Source organism: Salvelinus alpinus, chromosome 18 (assembly GCF_045679555.1).
Source record: "Salvelinus alpinus chromosome 18, SLU_Salpinus.1, whole genome shotgun sequence".
In the NCBI taxonomy this organism is placed as follows: Eukaryota; Metazoa; Chordata; class Actinopteri; order Salmoniformes; family Salmonidae; genus Salvelinus; species Salvelinus alpinus.
In genome coordinates this window covers 33,912,477-33,926,738 of record NC_092103.1, presented here as the reverse complement: position 1 = coordinate 33,926,738, position 14,262 = coordinate 33,912,477, and the positions used below count along the sequence as shown (strand labels likewise).

Genomic DNA, 14,262 nt, shown 5'->3' with positions numbered 1-14,262 from the left:
TGAGACACTGTTGCGTGAGGGACTTGGGGTTGTGTGAGACACTTGCGTGAGGGACACGAGGTTGTGTGAGACACTGTTGCGTGAGGGACACGGGGTTGTGTGAGACACTTGCGTGAGGGACACGGGGTTGTGAGGGACATGGGTTTGTGTGAGACACTGTTGCGTGAGGGACACGGGGTTGTGTGAGACACTGTTGCGTGAGGGACATGGGGTTGTGTGAGACACTTGCGTGAGGGACACGGGGTTGTGTGAGACACTGTTGTGTGAGGGACATGGGTTTGTGTGAGTGACACGGGGTTGTGTGAGAGACTGTTGCATGAGGGACACGGGGTTGTGTGTGAGACACTTGCGTGAGGGAGAGTTTGTTTAGTGCTTGCTTTCTTGCATGTAAACATCATCTTGTTTGTGCCAGCTGGCTGTGTGAGTTGGCACTGAACACACCATAGAGAAGGGTATCGGCACAGATTGTGTGTGTATGAGAACATTTGGGGATTATCTGCTCGCGGTTGGATTTCATGCTTGCGGAATGTGGAATCTAATTGTTTCAAATAACTATTTTCCCAAATCTAATCCACACTCTCTCCTCTTTCCATCACCCTATGTCACACTACCTCCCCTCTCTCTCTTCCTCTACCATATATTCTATCGTCTGTCTCCCTTGCTTACTGCCCCCTTTTCCTGTCTCCCTCCCCTCTGTCTCTCCATCCAGCTCCACCAGTCCCAGCCAGATCAGTACGAGGCTCCTGATAAGGACTTTATGATTGTGGCTCTGGACCTGCTCAGTGGACTGGCCGAGGGGTTGGGCGGCAACATCGAGCAGCTGGTTGCCCGTAGCAACATCCTCACGCTCATGTACCAGTGCATGCAGGTAACCAACCAGTGACCTCAGTGTTACAGATCAACAAACCAACCAGTGACCTCAGTGTTACAGATCAACAAACCAACCAGTGACCTCGGTGTTACAGATCAACAAACCAACCAGTGATCATGCAGTGTTACAGATCAACAAACCAACCAGTGACATCAGTGTTACAGATCAACCAACCAACCAGTGATCATGCAGTGTTACAGATCAACCAACCAACAAACCAACCAGTGACCTCGGTGTTACAGATCAACAAACCAACCAGTGATCATGCAGTGTTACAGATCAACAAACCAACCAGTGATCATGCAGTGTTACAGATCAACCAACCAACCAACCAACCAGTGATCTCGCAGTGTTACAGATCAACCAACCAACCAGTGATCTTGCAGTGTTACAGATCAACCAACCAACCAACCAGTGACCTCAGTGTTACAGGTCAACCAACCAACCAGTGATCTCGCAGTGTTACAGATCAACCAACCAGTGATCTCGCAGTGTTACAGATCAACCAACCAACCAGTGATCTTGCAGTGTTACAGATCAACCAACCAACCAACCAACCAGTGACCTCAGTGTTACAGGTCAACCAACCAACCAGTGATCTCGCAGTGTTACAGGTCAACCAAACAACCAGTGATCTCGCAGTGTTACAGGTCAACCAAACAACCAGTGATCTCGCAGTGTTACAGATCAACCAGTGATCTCGCAGTGTTACAGATCAACCAGTGATCTCAAAGTGTTACAGATCAACCAACCAGTGATCTCGCAGTGTTACAGATCAACCAACCAACCAACCAGTGATCTCGCAGTGTTACAGATCAACCAACCAGTGATGTCGCACTGTTACAGATCAACCAACCCTGACATAGTTAATCTCTCAGGTCCGTGAGTCATGACTAATCTCTCTCTCTCTGTCCCCCTCTCTCTCTCTATCTCTCTTAGGACAAAATGCCGGAGGTGCGTCAGAGCTCCTTTGCTCTGCTGGGTGACCTGACTAAAGCTTGTTTCCAGCATGTAAAGCCATGCATTGGTACGTACTCTATTCTCTTACACCAGACTGGCAGTAACACACAGCCTGGTACTCTATTCTCTTACACCAGACTGGCAGTAACACACAGCCTGGTACTCTATTCTCTTACACCAGACTGGCAGTAACACACAGCCTGGTACTCTATTCTCTTACACCAGACTGGCAGTAACAAACCGGCTGATATACAAGATGCGTATAGTAGTCTGAATGTCAGGTTATCAGTTACCAATGATTTAAACTTCTATCTCTTTCTCTTCTGTGCAGCTGATTTCATGCCTATACTAGGCACTAATCTGAACCCAGAGTTGATATCAGTGTGCAACAATGCAACGTGGGCAATCGGAGAGATATCTATACAAATGGGTGAGTGTCCGGAAATTGTCAGAAAGCGTTCACACATACCAGCTTGGATACATTCCCTGACCTCCATTCTCCTTCCCCTCTCCCCAGGGGCTGAGATGCAGCCCTACGTGACCATGGTCCTGCACCAGCTGGTTGAGATCATCAACAGGCCCAACACCCCAAAGACCCTGCTGGAGAACACAGGTACCACCACAAGGTGGCGCTGCAGGCTGTGCTGAACCTGCCATCCACACAGGGAGATGTTACACAGCACAGTCAGTCAGGGCCACTCTGGGTGCGCCCCAATGAAATCTCTTTTCTCCTGAAGTGTGCACTCGTTCAATTCCCTTCATGGATTTGAAGGGAAATTACTGGTATATGAAAACTCCTCGTAGCCCATGCCAACACCAATCCAATGCTACACCAGCTGGGGAGTAGTGAACGAGTGCAGATTTCAGGAAGAAGGAGAGGTTATTGGGACTCACCTCTGACTGGAGTGGAGGCCATTAATCTCCATCTGAAAGCCTCCCCATGCTCTGGGCCTTACAGGTTTTGCCGGTTTCAACCAAACATCCCAACTATTTGGACCCAATGATCTATGCCTTAGAGAGGCTGTGTTTATGGGCTGTTGGATCCCTGCTGAAAGAAATTAAATGTGGCTGAGGTGGAAAGAGGGAAATAAAGGAGGGGAGAAAGAGTGACAGATTAAGTATTTGTTCCTCATGGAGTAAGAATCTGGGGAAATGCCAAAACCGAGCAAACCCTGTAAGTGTACAGTCTTGGCATTATTAACTGAAATGGATTGATTCTGTTGCACCGTTGGTTGTCAGATTTTTCTAGCTTTATTTCCCTTGAAGTGAAGTTGAAGTGTTGAGCAGCATCAATAGGTGACCATGAGGTCTTAACTGAGACAGTGGAGTGTATAGCTAAATGCTTCAAGAGTTTTCATACGGTTCATTTGACAAACTGAATGTTTACTGAACACTCTGATGATGATCATAATAATAATAATAATAATAACTAGTCGTCTTTGCTGACTGAGGAAAGAGCTAATCCCATCCTAAACATTTTTTGGGGTGTTGAGAGAAAAGTTATAGCGCCTATACTTATCAAACAAACCTTCGGTTACACTCTGCTTTTATTTAGAGGCTCTAGTCGAATTGGAAACCGTGTTTGGGTAATCCAAAATGGCCACCGACATGAAACTAGAACCCAAACTGAGCCAAAATGAGGGTGAAGTGTAACCTGCTTAACTAACCCCCCTACTACACCCCCCAGTAAAACTAGGGAATTTGTAGATGTTGTTCCTGTTTGTTTGTCAGTTTATTTATTTGTTGTTTTTAGTTAGTGTTTTTTTTAAATGTGAATGCATATCTGCCAATATATGTTGAATGTTTAGTTAAAGGATGGCAAACGTTTGATGCAGGATAGGTGGTGGATTGATGGAGCCATAGGGCTATGCTGTTGAGCTCAGTCCACTAACATTCTATTTTAGTACCATAAATCAAAACATAATCGACTTGGTTTCCTTTGGGTTGTTTCATACAAGAACTCTCCTATTCTTCATTTTCAGCTAACCTATCAAAACATTCAGAAAATGTATTCATTTTGATTATCTTATAGCTCACCAATTTGATCCTTCAAAGCACTTTAAAACACACATACAGTATAAAGTCACATCAACACTATTGAGGTGGATGGGGTTTGAGGCCATATGCAGTGCCTTCAGAAAGTATTCACACCCCTTGAGTTTTCCACATTTTGTTGTGTTACAGCCTGCATTTAAAATATATTATTTTGGTCACTGGCCTACATGCAATTACCCCTTAGTTATGTTTTTCGAAATGTTTACAAATGAATTACAAATGTTAAGCTGAAATGTCTTGATTCAATAACTAATAAACCCCTTTGTTATGGCAAGCCTAAGTTCAGGAGTAAAAATGTGTCACACAAGTCACATAATAAGTTGCAATAATAGTGTTTAACATGATTGTTGAATGACTACCTCATCTCTGTACCTCACACACTATTATCAGTAAGGTCCCTCAGTCGAGCAGTGAATTTCAAACACAGATTCAACCATAAAGATCAGGGAGGTTTTCCAATGCCTCGCAAAGAAGGGCACCCATTAGGTGATGGGTAAAAAAAGAAGCTGATATTGAAATCCGTTTGAGCATGGTGAAGTTATTAATTACACTTTGGATGGTGTGTCAATAAACCAAGTCACTACAAAGATGCATGCAAGCGTCCTTCCCAACTCAGTTGCCGAAGAGGAAGGACACCTCATGGATTTCACCATGAGGCCAATGGTGACTTTAAAACATTTTCAGAATTTAATGGCTGTGATAGGAGAAAACAGATGATGGCTCAACAACATTGTAGTTATTCCACAATACTAACCTAAATGACAGTGAAAATAATACAAATATTCCAAAACATGCAACAAGGCACTAAATTAATACTGCTACAAATGTGGCAAAGTAATTAACTTTTTGTCCTGAGTACAAAGTGCAAATCCAATACAACACATTACTTACTACCACTCTCCATATTTTCAAGCATACTTGTTGCTGCATCATGTTATGGGTATGCTTGTAATTGTTAAGGACTGGGGAGTTTTTCAGGATAAAAAATTAGTGGAATGGAGCTAAGCACATGTGGAAATCCTGGAGTAAATCTGGTTCAGTCTGCTTTCCACCAGACACTGGGAGATGAATTCACCTATCAGCAGGACAAGAACCTAAAACACAATTCCAAATCTACACTGGAGTTGCTTATCAAGAAGACACTGAATGTTCCTGAGTGGCCGAGTTACAGTTTTGACTTTGAAAAATCTATGGCAAGACCTGCAAATGTTTGTCTAGCAATGATCAACAACCAACTTGACAAAGCTTGACACATCTTTTAAAGGATAATGGGCAAATGTTGCACAATCCAGGTGTGGAAAGCTCTTAGAGACTTACCCAGAAAGACACACAGCTGTAATCGCTGCCAAAGGTCCTTCTAGTATTGACTCAGGAGTGTGAATACTTATGTAAATTCGATATTTCTCTATTTAATTTTCAATACATTTGCAAACGTAAAAAAAAAAAGTACTTTTTAATTTTGTCGTTATGAGGTATTGTGTGTAGATGGGTGAGGAAAAACAAACAATTTAATACATTTTGAATACAGGCTGTAACACAACAAATGTGAAAGTTAAGGGGTATGAGTACTTTCTGAAGGCACTGTGTAGCTATAACCCCTCCCCTCCATCCTCATTTGCAGCCAATCAGCCTATCCTGCACTGAACTTTATTTCTAATGAGCCTATCATCTGCTTTCTGCATGTCTCATTGGACTGTTCATAAATGCCTGTTTCTTAATGAGAATGTTGCATAGTTTTGTGTCTCTTAAACGTAGGTCCTCCTCTCTGTCTCCTCATAAGAACCTGCTGTACTGGATACTAGTCTCTTTCCATGTAGTTGGTCATTTCTTTACAACCAAAAAAAGAAGAAACGTTTTTCTGTTTCTTATGGAAAGATTAACCTTTTTGTGAGTTTAAGGGAGAAACCTCTGAAAGCTCAATTCCCAGCTGCCAACTTCGAGAAGAATAAGAACCTTGTAAACATTCCATACTGGCATTTGGCTAACTAATGACTTCACATTTTACACTTAGAGTTAGATGAAGAACATTAATTTAACGTTTTGGAAAGAGGAGTTTGTCGTAAGAGAACAGACGCCATTTCAACATTCCTATTTCTGACGTCCGAGCAGGCATGTTGCTGTTTGATTGATATTGTGTTGTCAAAGTGTTCTCCCTTAAATGAGGTGTTTGTTTTTAGTGTCATACTAGCCTACACGGGGCAGTAATAATCAACACTAGTGAATTCTTCTGTTTATTATCATACATGGATTCTGTTGATTTATGTTTCTGAGTTGTTTGTTTTTTCTTTATTTTTTTCTCCTCATTGCTCATGTCTTGGTTGGCGTTTGGTGGTGTATAACCGTGATTGCGTTACCTTAGCAATAACAATTGGTCGTCTTGGTTACGTTTGTCCTCAAGAGGTGGCACCCATGCTACAGCAGTTTATAAGACCCTGGTGTGTATTATTCAATCTTTTATTTAATTCATATTCCTCTCCTCTTTCCTCTTTCTCCATGTCTGTCTCTTCCTGTCTCTCTCTCCTTCCCTGTCTCTGTCTTTCTCTCTTCCTCTCTTTCTTTCTGAAATAAGTATTTTCTGTTTCTCCTGAATCAGTCCGTAATCATTGCCAACCATGTGACTAATCCAGTCCTCTTTTAGGTCCTCTGTCTGTGATGTATTTTGCTTCAGTAGCACCTTCATGTATTTTATACATTACTGGTTTATTTATTTTACAGTTTGTCATTGTTAATTGTCGCTAACTACTAATTAGTGCATGGGATTAGATTGTCACATGCCTGCTGGTTCAGAAAGGGAAAACAAAAGGCTTCCCTAAAATGTCCAAAGCATTCCACAAAAAATTCCCAAAGCATTCCACAAAAATTCCCCAAAGCATTCCCAGAGCACCCCCCCCCCCCCCACCCCCCCCATTCACTAGTCATCCAGCTGCATGTTCCTATCCCAGAATTCCTCAACTTCCTTTAAGAAAAAAGTTCATATAAAAAGATTTGGCATTTATAATGTGCTATAGTAAAGATGAACCTAAATACCATATGGGCCAAAGTTAAGTTATTTTAACAGTGATAAAACCGTTTTTAGTGACTTACTCGTAAGTGTATAGTTAAGTGCTTTCACACAAAGTTTCAGAAGGACCGTTTTGTTTGATGTGCACCAGTCTGATACTGTTTTAGATTATCTGAGAGAAATTATTTTCTCCCCACAACAATATTTTGTACCTTCCGAAGTAGTCTTTGATAAAAGTAGTTCTGATAATATCAAATCTTCTAAAGGTCTAAAATAAATGATTGTAGATTGAATTCACGAGTATGAAGTAAAAATGGCAAGTTGTCTTTTTTAATATACTATAGGTTATTTTTCTTTTTTTAGTTGCCATATGATCAACAAACCTTGAGGCAATAGATGTAGTATTTTTATATTTTGGAAGGTATTCTATTTATCCATAGTGGAATTTATTGTGTTAACAGGTAATAGTAATATGATATACCTATGCAAGTTCAGTTACATTATTGAGTACAGTCAATGCTAATTTCAGAGTGCTGTAAGGGTATTGAATTGTAATGCTATGCAGTGCTTTAAGGCAGACCCTCTGGCCTGGTGTAAAACGTGGCTGTTCCTGTTGACAGGTGCACCTCTCTAAGGAACATAAGAGACAATGAGGAAAAAGACTCAGCGTTCCGAGGCATCTGCACTATGATCAGTGTCAACCCTGGAGGAGTGGTACAGGTGAGGCCCCCAGGCATTGCTGCCCTCTAGAGGATAACATAGGAACTGCACTTCTCTTCTCATGGCCCCATCAGGACTAAGAAAAATACAGGAACTGCATTACTGGTTATATGGCCCCATGAGTGAGTGATGTTAGCAGAGAAACTCTTGTTGTCTCAAGGCAGACCTTTACTCTCATTTCCTCCAGGACTTTATATTTTTCTGTGATGCAGTGGCCTCGTGGGTAAATCCAAAGGATGATCTGCGAGACATGTTCGGCAAGGTAAAAACTGATAACTGCCACGTAGTCTTGTAGACTCTAGGCCCGATCTGTGTGAGGGGAAGGAGTGAATATCCTAATCCACAATGTGTGCATGCGTGGCTTTGTGCTAATTGTTGTTTGATATTTTCAGATCCTCCATGGGTTCAAGAACCAGGTGGGCGAGGATAACTGGAGGCGTTTCTCAGACCAGTTCCCACTGCCTCTGAAGGAACGGCTGGCGGCCTTCTACGGGGTGTAATGCTTTCCATAGGAACATACCTGTTCAAGGGGGTACTTTGCACATTCATGGTCAAATCTAATTATAGAGCCGAGAGATCCTATCCAAGGCACTTTAGTGTCTGTTTGTTAGCCACCTTATTTGAAGCAAGCAAGCAAAATTAGGAAGGTTTATTCCTAATTTTGCTTACTTAATAATATTGGTCTCACTCTGTGTTTCCAGGTCATTCACTATGGGAGACGACGGACGGGGAACCTCTTATACCCAGGGAACATGTTACCCTTTACTGGGGGTAGGGTCTGCCAGCTGGGGAGGGAGGGGGGTGCGGACCGGGACCCTCCTCAACCTTCTTGACGGGTGGGGTGGGAGGGAGGTGTTAGCCAGCAGAGGCAGTCAATGCCCCCCAAGCAACAGGCGAGGGGGACACGGGGGAGCCAGCAGGCTAACTTAATCAAGGGAGGAAACATTTATTTAATAATTTCAACATCTCATTCAGAAATGAAAAGACATTGTCAGCGTAGCCATTTTTGTTTTCTCTTTTATTTTTTTTATTTTAATTCGAGCTCTCCAGCAACTCTACTACTGAGTGGACATTTGAATCAAAACGCAGGAAAAAAACAATGCAAAACTTTGTAAATGCTTCTGTCGTTTAGTTGTGGTAAAATCATGGGTTTATACTTACCGGGGGGGGAATAGTGCTGATTGATGATCAGATTTCAGTTAAGAGCTTTTAAATCTATACGTATCGACCAGAAAGTGCCACTGAGAGATAAGTGTAGGGGGAGGGAGTGTAGAACTAGAAAGAATGATACCGACCATAGAATTGATATGGGGGTGGTTATACAATAATGTAGTGGGCATAGAAATAACATTAAAAGTCTGAAAGAAAACAGCATAGCAGCTGTCCTCAACTGCCAGGACAGCTGCTAGCCAAGCAACCACAACAGAGGTAATAGAGTAAAGAAAATGCTGATATTATCGTATTTATCTAACCAGCCATTTTTTTTGGGGGGGGGGGGGGGACACTGCCTTTGCATATCTTCGAATAACAATAGCCTGTCTTTTATTTTAGTCATCAATCAAAGTAATTGCGTTGAGTTAATGAAAGAAAAATTGGTAGTGGCATATTTAAAGTAATAGATTAATAAACAGTATTTTTATGGCAGGTCAGAAGCTGTGTTGAATAAATCATTCAGTCAAACACGTCACAGACAGAAAGAGTGCATATGATTCTATATTTGTTGTGGTTGAAAGTGACTTGTCTTAAAAACAGGAAAATAACTAAGTAGCATGCTTACATCAAAGTGGGAAGTGGGTAAGGAGGGTGTACATCAGTAGAGTGATCTGTGTGTTGCATCATCGGATAGTTGTGGTATTTCTTGCATAGCCTTATGATAAGGTTTCTTAAACAAACATGTAGTTTGTCCTTTTTCAGTTTTCTGTCCGCCCACCACCCCCTATGTTTACCAGAGGCTTTCCAGTCAGTGTCTAGCATGAACTGGGTTTACATACATACAATATATAAACATACAAGTCTGATATTGATATTCTCATCTAGTTGAATCCATATACTGTAGCAGGGTTTTGGTTGTGATTCTAAAAAGAGACCTTGAACACTGCTACATACATGTTAAAACTCTGAGGTAAACTCTCAGGCTGCCTCTGTTCTGTGGTGTGGAAGTGACGTGTTCTGTGTGCATGGATGTTTTACTAGCTGCCATAATATCAGCTTTCCTGACCCCATATTGTTTTAAATATCAAATTCTGTCTTTCTCACATTTGTGAAAACAGTACTTGGGCTCGATTGTGGCAACGTAAGACTATATTGTTTAACAGTGTCGGAGGGGGGGGTTATGGAAACTGCATACAGGGCTTTAGCTGAAAATGTTCACCCTTTTGTTATTAGGACTGTAACACAAGTCCTCCTGTCTTGATAGTGTGTCTGTCTGTGACCTTGGTTGGTTGTCAATCCAAAACTCAACAGCAAGCAATTGTAAAAAAAGAAAAAAAAGAAGAAAAAAGTTTTATGTACTGTGTTTTTTTTGTTATTGTTGTTGTTGGTTTGCTTTTTTTGTGAAAAGCATGATCTTTGAGGATGATTGTAATGACTGTTTTGAATGCAGGGTATTCGAATGCTTGATTCCTTGCATGTTGGTGGTCCTTTTACATCCCAAACTAGACAAGGGGAGGTGCATTTCAATTGAACTAAAAAGTTACGGAAATTCTTATTTCTTCACTACCCCATTTCTCTGACATACAATATCAGACTTTTATTTTGAAAGTTCAACTTTTATCTCATACATACCTGCAGGACGATTTTCCCCTTAACCTATAACCCACGTGCAAATGTATTGTTTGTTATCTTGTTAAATACTGTGAAGTTAGAACTTAAAGAAAAAAATGTTTTTTGTTCCTTTTTGTTTTGGTGTGTTATTGTTTTGACTCCGTAAAGTGCAAACGTCTTGAGGTCGTTGATTGCCCGAATGTATCCCATGGTGGGTGGGAATACAGTTTTATGCCCAGCCAACCAATCAGATTCACTCTGCAGGTCAGAGTAATTGTTGCAGTATTTTGTCTGCCTCGCAGGGCATATTAGAAGCACTTGTTCAGACAGAAAATGAATTCTGCATACTGTAGTAGACTCACACAATCACGTACTGATATAGTATTTGTTTACAGGAGACTTATACCACTAAACACCTCTTGTATTACTTCACTGAGTATTCAATATTGTGTAGTCCTTTTCTTTCTGTGTGTGTGTGTGTGTGTGTGTGTGTGTGTGTGTGTGTGTGTGTGTGTGTGTGTGTGTGTGTGTGTGTGTGTGTGTGTGTGTGTGTGTGTGTGTGTGTGTGTGTGTGTGTGTATATATATATATATACACGTGTGTGACCGTGTGTGTGTGTATACACAGTGGGGAGAACAAGTATTTGATACACTGCTGATTTTACAGGTTTTCCTACTTACAAAGCATGTAGAGGTCTGTAATTTTTTATCATAGGTACACTTCAACTGTGGGAGACGGAATCTAAAACAAAAATCCAGAAAATCACATTGTATGATTTTTAAGTAATTCATTTGCATTTTATTGCATGACATAAGTATTTGATACATCAGAAAAGCAGAACTTAATATTTGGTACAGAAACCTTTGTTTGCAATTACAGAGATCATACGTTTCCTGTAGTTCTTGTCCAGGTTTGCACACACTGCAGCAGGGATTTTGGCCCACTCCTCCAAACAGACCTTCTCCAGATCCTTCAGGTTTCGGGGCTGTCGCTGGGCAATACGGACTTTCAGCTCCCTCCAAATATTTTCTATTGGGTTCAGGTCTGGAGACTGGCTAGGCCACTCCAGGACCTTGAGATGCTTCTTACGGAGCACTCCTTAGTTGCCCTGGCTGTGTGTTTTGGGTCGTTGTCATGCTGGAAGACCCTACTGAGGGAAGGAGGTTGTTGGCCAAGATCTCGCGATACATGGCCCCATCCATCCTCCCCTCAATACGGTGCAGTCGTCCTGTCCCCTTTGCAGAAAAGCATCTCCAAAGAATGATGTTTCCACCTCCATGCTTCACGGTTGGGATGGTGTTCTTGGGGTTGTACTCATCCTTCTTCTTCCTCCAAACACGGCGAGTGGAGTTTAAACCAAAAAGCTCTATTTTTGTCTCATCAGACCACATGACCTTCTCCCATTCCTCCTCTGGATCATCCAGATGGTCATTGGCAAACTTCAGACGGGCCTGGACATGCGCTGGCTTGAGCAGGGGGACCTTGCGTGCGCTGCAGGATTTTAATCCATGACGGCGTAGTGTGTTACTAATGGTTTTCTTTGAGACTGTGGTCCCAGCTCTGTTCAGGTCATTGACCAGGTCCTGCCGTGTAGTTCTGGGCTGATCCCTCACCTTCCTCATGATCATTGATGCCCCACGAGGTGAGATCTTGCATGGAGCCCCAGACTGAGGGGGATTGACCGTCATCTTGAACTTCTTCCATTTTCTAATAATTGCGCCAACAGTTGTTGTTGCCTTCTCACCAAGCTGCTTGCCTATTGTCCTGTAGCCCATCCCAGCCTTGTGCAGGTCTACAATTTTATCCCTGATGTCCTTACACAGCTCTCTAGTCTTGGCCATTGTGGAGAGGTTGGAGTCTGTTTGATTGAGTGTGTGGACAGGTGTCTTTTATACAGGTAACGAGTTCAAACAGGTGCAGTTACTACAGGTAATGAGTGGAGAACAGGAGGACTTCTTAATGAAACTAACAGGTCTGTGAGAGTCGGAATTCTTACTGGTTGGTAGGTGATCAAATACTTATGTCATGCAATAAAATGCAAATTCATTACTTCAAAATCATACAATGTGATCTTCTGGATTTTTTTTTATTTATTCCGTCTCTCACAGTTGAAGTGTACCTATGATAAAAAATTACAGACCTCTACATGCTTTGTAAGTAGGAAAACCTGCAAAATCGGCAGTGTATCAAATACTTGTTCTCCCCACTGTATATGTATATATATATATATACATATATACACATACATACATATACATACATATATACACATACATACATACATACATACACACACATATGTACACACATATGTATATGTATGTATGTATGTGTATATATATATATATACATACATACATATATACACATACATACATATATATATACACACATATGTGTGTATATATATGTGTGTGTATATATGTATATATATATATATATGTGTGTATGTATGTATGTGTGTACATATATAGATATGTGTATATATATGTGTATGTGTGTGTACATACACCGACACAGTTGAAGTCGGAAGTTTACATACACCTTAGCCAAATACATTTAAATTCAGTTTTTCACAATTCCTGACATTTAATCCTAGTAAAAATTCCCTGTCTTAGGTTAGGATCACCACTTTATTTTTAGAATGTGAAATGTCAGAATAATAGTAGAGAGAATTATTTACTTCAGCTTTAATTTATTTCATCACATTCCCAGTGGGTCAGAAGTTCACATACACTCAATTAGTATTTGGTAGAATTGCCTTTAAATTGTTTAACTTGGGTCAAACGTTTCGGGTAGCCTTCCACAAGCTTCCCACAATAAGTTGGGTGAATTTTGTCCCATTCTTCCTGACAGAGCTGGTGTAACTAAGTCAGGTTTGTAGGGCTCCATGCTCGCACACGCTTTTTCAGTTCTGCCCATACATTTTATTTTGGATTGAGGTCAGGGCTTTGTGATGGCCACTCCAATACCTTGACTTTGTTGTCCTTAAGCCATTTTGCCACAACTTTGGAAGTACGCTTGGGGTCATTGTCCATTTGGAAGACCCATTTGCGACCAAGGTTTAACTTCCTGACTGATGTCTTGAGATGTTGCTTCAATATATCCACATAATTTACCTCCTCATGAAGACATCTATTTTGTGAAGTGACCTAGTCCCTCCTGCAGCATTGCACCCCCACAACATGATGCTGCCACCCCCGTGCTTCACGGTTGGGATGGTGTTCTTCGGCTTGCAAGCTTCCCCCTTTTTCCTCCAAACATAATGATGGTCATTATGGCCAAACAGTTCTATTTTTGTTTCATCAGACTAGAGGACATTTCTCCAAAAAGTATGATTTTTGTCCCCATGTGCAGTTGCAAACCGTAGTCTGGCTTTTTTTATGGCGGTTTTGGAGCAGTGGCTTCTTCCTTGCTGAGCGGCCTTTCAGGTTATGTCGATATAGGACTCGTTTTTACTGTGGAAATACATTATTTTGTACCCGTTTCCTCCAGCATCTTCACAAGGTCCTTTGCTGCTGTTCTGGGATTGATTTGCACTTTTCGCACCAAAGTATGTTCATCTCTAGGAGATAGAACGTGTCTCCTTCCTGAGTGGTATGACGGCTGCGTGGTCCCATGGTGTTTATACTTGTGTACTATTGTTTGTACAGATGAACGTGGTACCTTCAGGCGTTTGGAAATTGCTCCCAAGGATGAACCAGACTTGTGGAGGTCTACAATGTTTTTTCTGGGGTCTAGGCTGATTTCTTTTGATTTTAACATGATGATTTTCTGGAATTTTCCATGCTGTTTAAAGGCACAATCAACTTACTGTATGTAAACTTCTGACCCACTGGAATTGTGATACAGTGAAATAATCTGTCTGTAAACAATTGTTGGAAAAATTACT

At 41.4% G+C, this 14,262-nt stretch overlaps 1 protein-coding gene across 3 annotated transcripts in view; it reads left to right on the top strand.

Moving 5' to 3' along the window:
- The window catches only part of LOC139544216 (transportin-1-like), a 46,723-nt gene extending 35,921 nt beyond the window's left edge, over nucleotides 1-10,802 (top strand). Inside the window, exons 17-25 of one of the 3 annotated variants that reach the window (XM_071351089.1) lie at nucleotides 710-868; nucleotides 1,811-1,898; nucleotides 2,163-2,261; nucleotides 2,349-2,444; nucleotides 6,246-6,321; nucleotides 7,508-7,607; nucleotides 7,795-7,869; nucleotides 8,000-8,139; nucleotides 8,309-10,802. In XM_071351089.1, the coding sequence (XP_071207190.1) occupies nucleotides 710-868; nucleotides 1,811-1,898; nucleotides 2,163-2,261; nucleotides 2,349-2,444; nucleotides 6,246-6,321; nucleotides 7,508-7,607; nucleotides 7,795-7,869; nucleotides 8,000-8,107 (801 nt within the window). In that variant the 3' untranslated portion in view covers nucleotides 8,108-8,139; nucleotides 8,309-10,802. Of the gene's footprint in view, nucleotides 1-709; nucleotides 869-1,810; nucleotides 1,899-2,162; nucleotides 2,445-6,245; nucleotides 6,322-7,507; nucleotides 7,608-7,794; nucleotides 7,870-7,999; nucleotides 8,140-8,308 lie in introns of those variants that run through there. The other 2 variants (XM_071351087.1, XR_011668831.1) reach the window with 2 other exon arrangements.
- The last annotated feature ends 3,460 nt before the right edge of the window (nucleotides 10,803-14,262 follow it).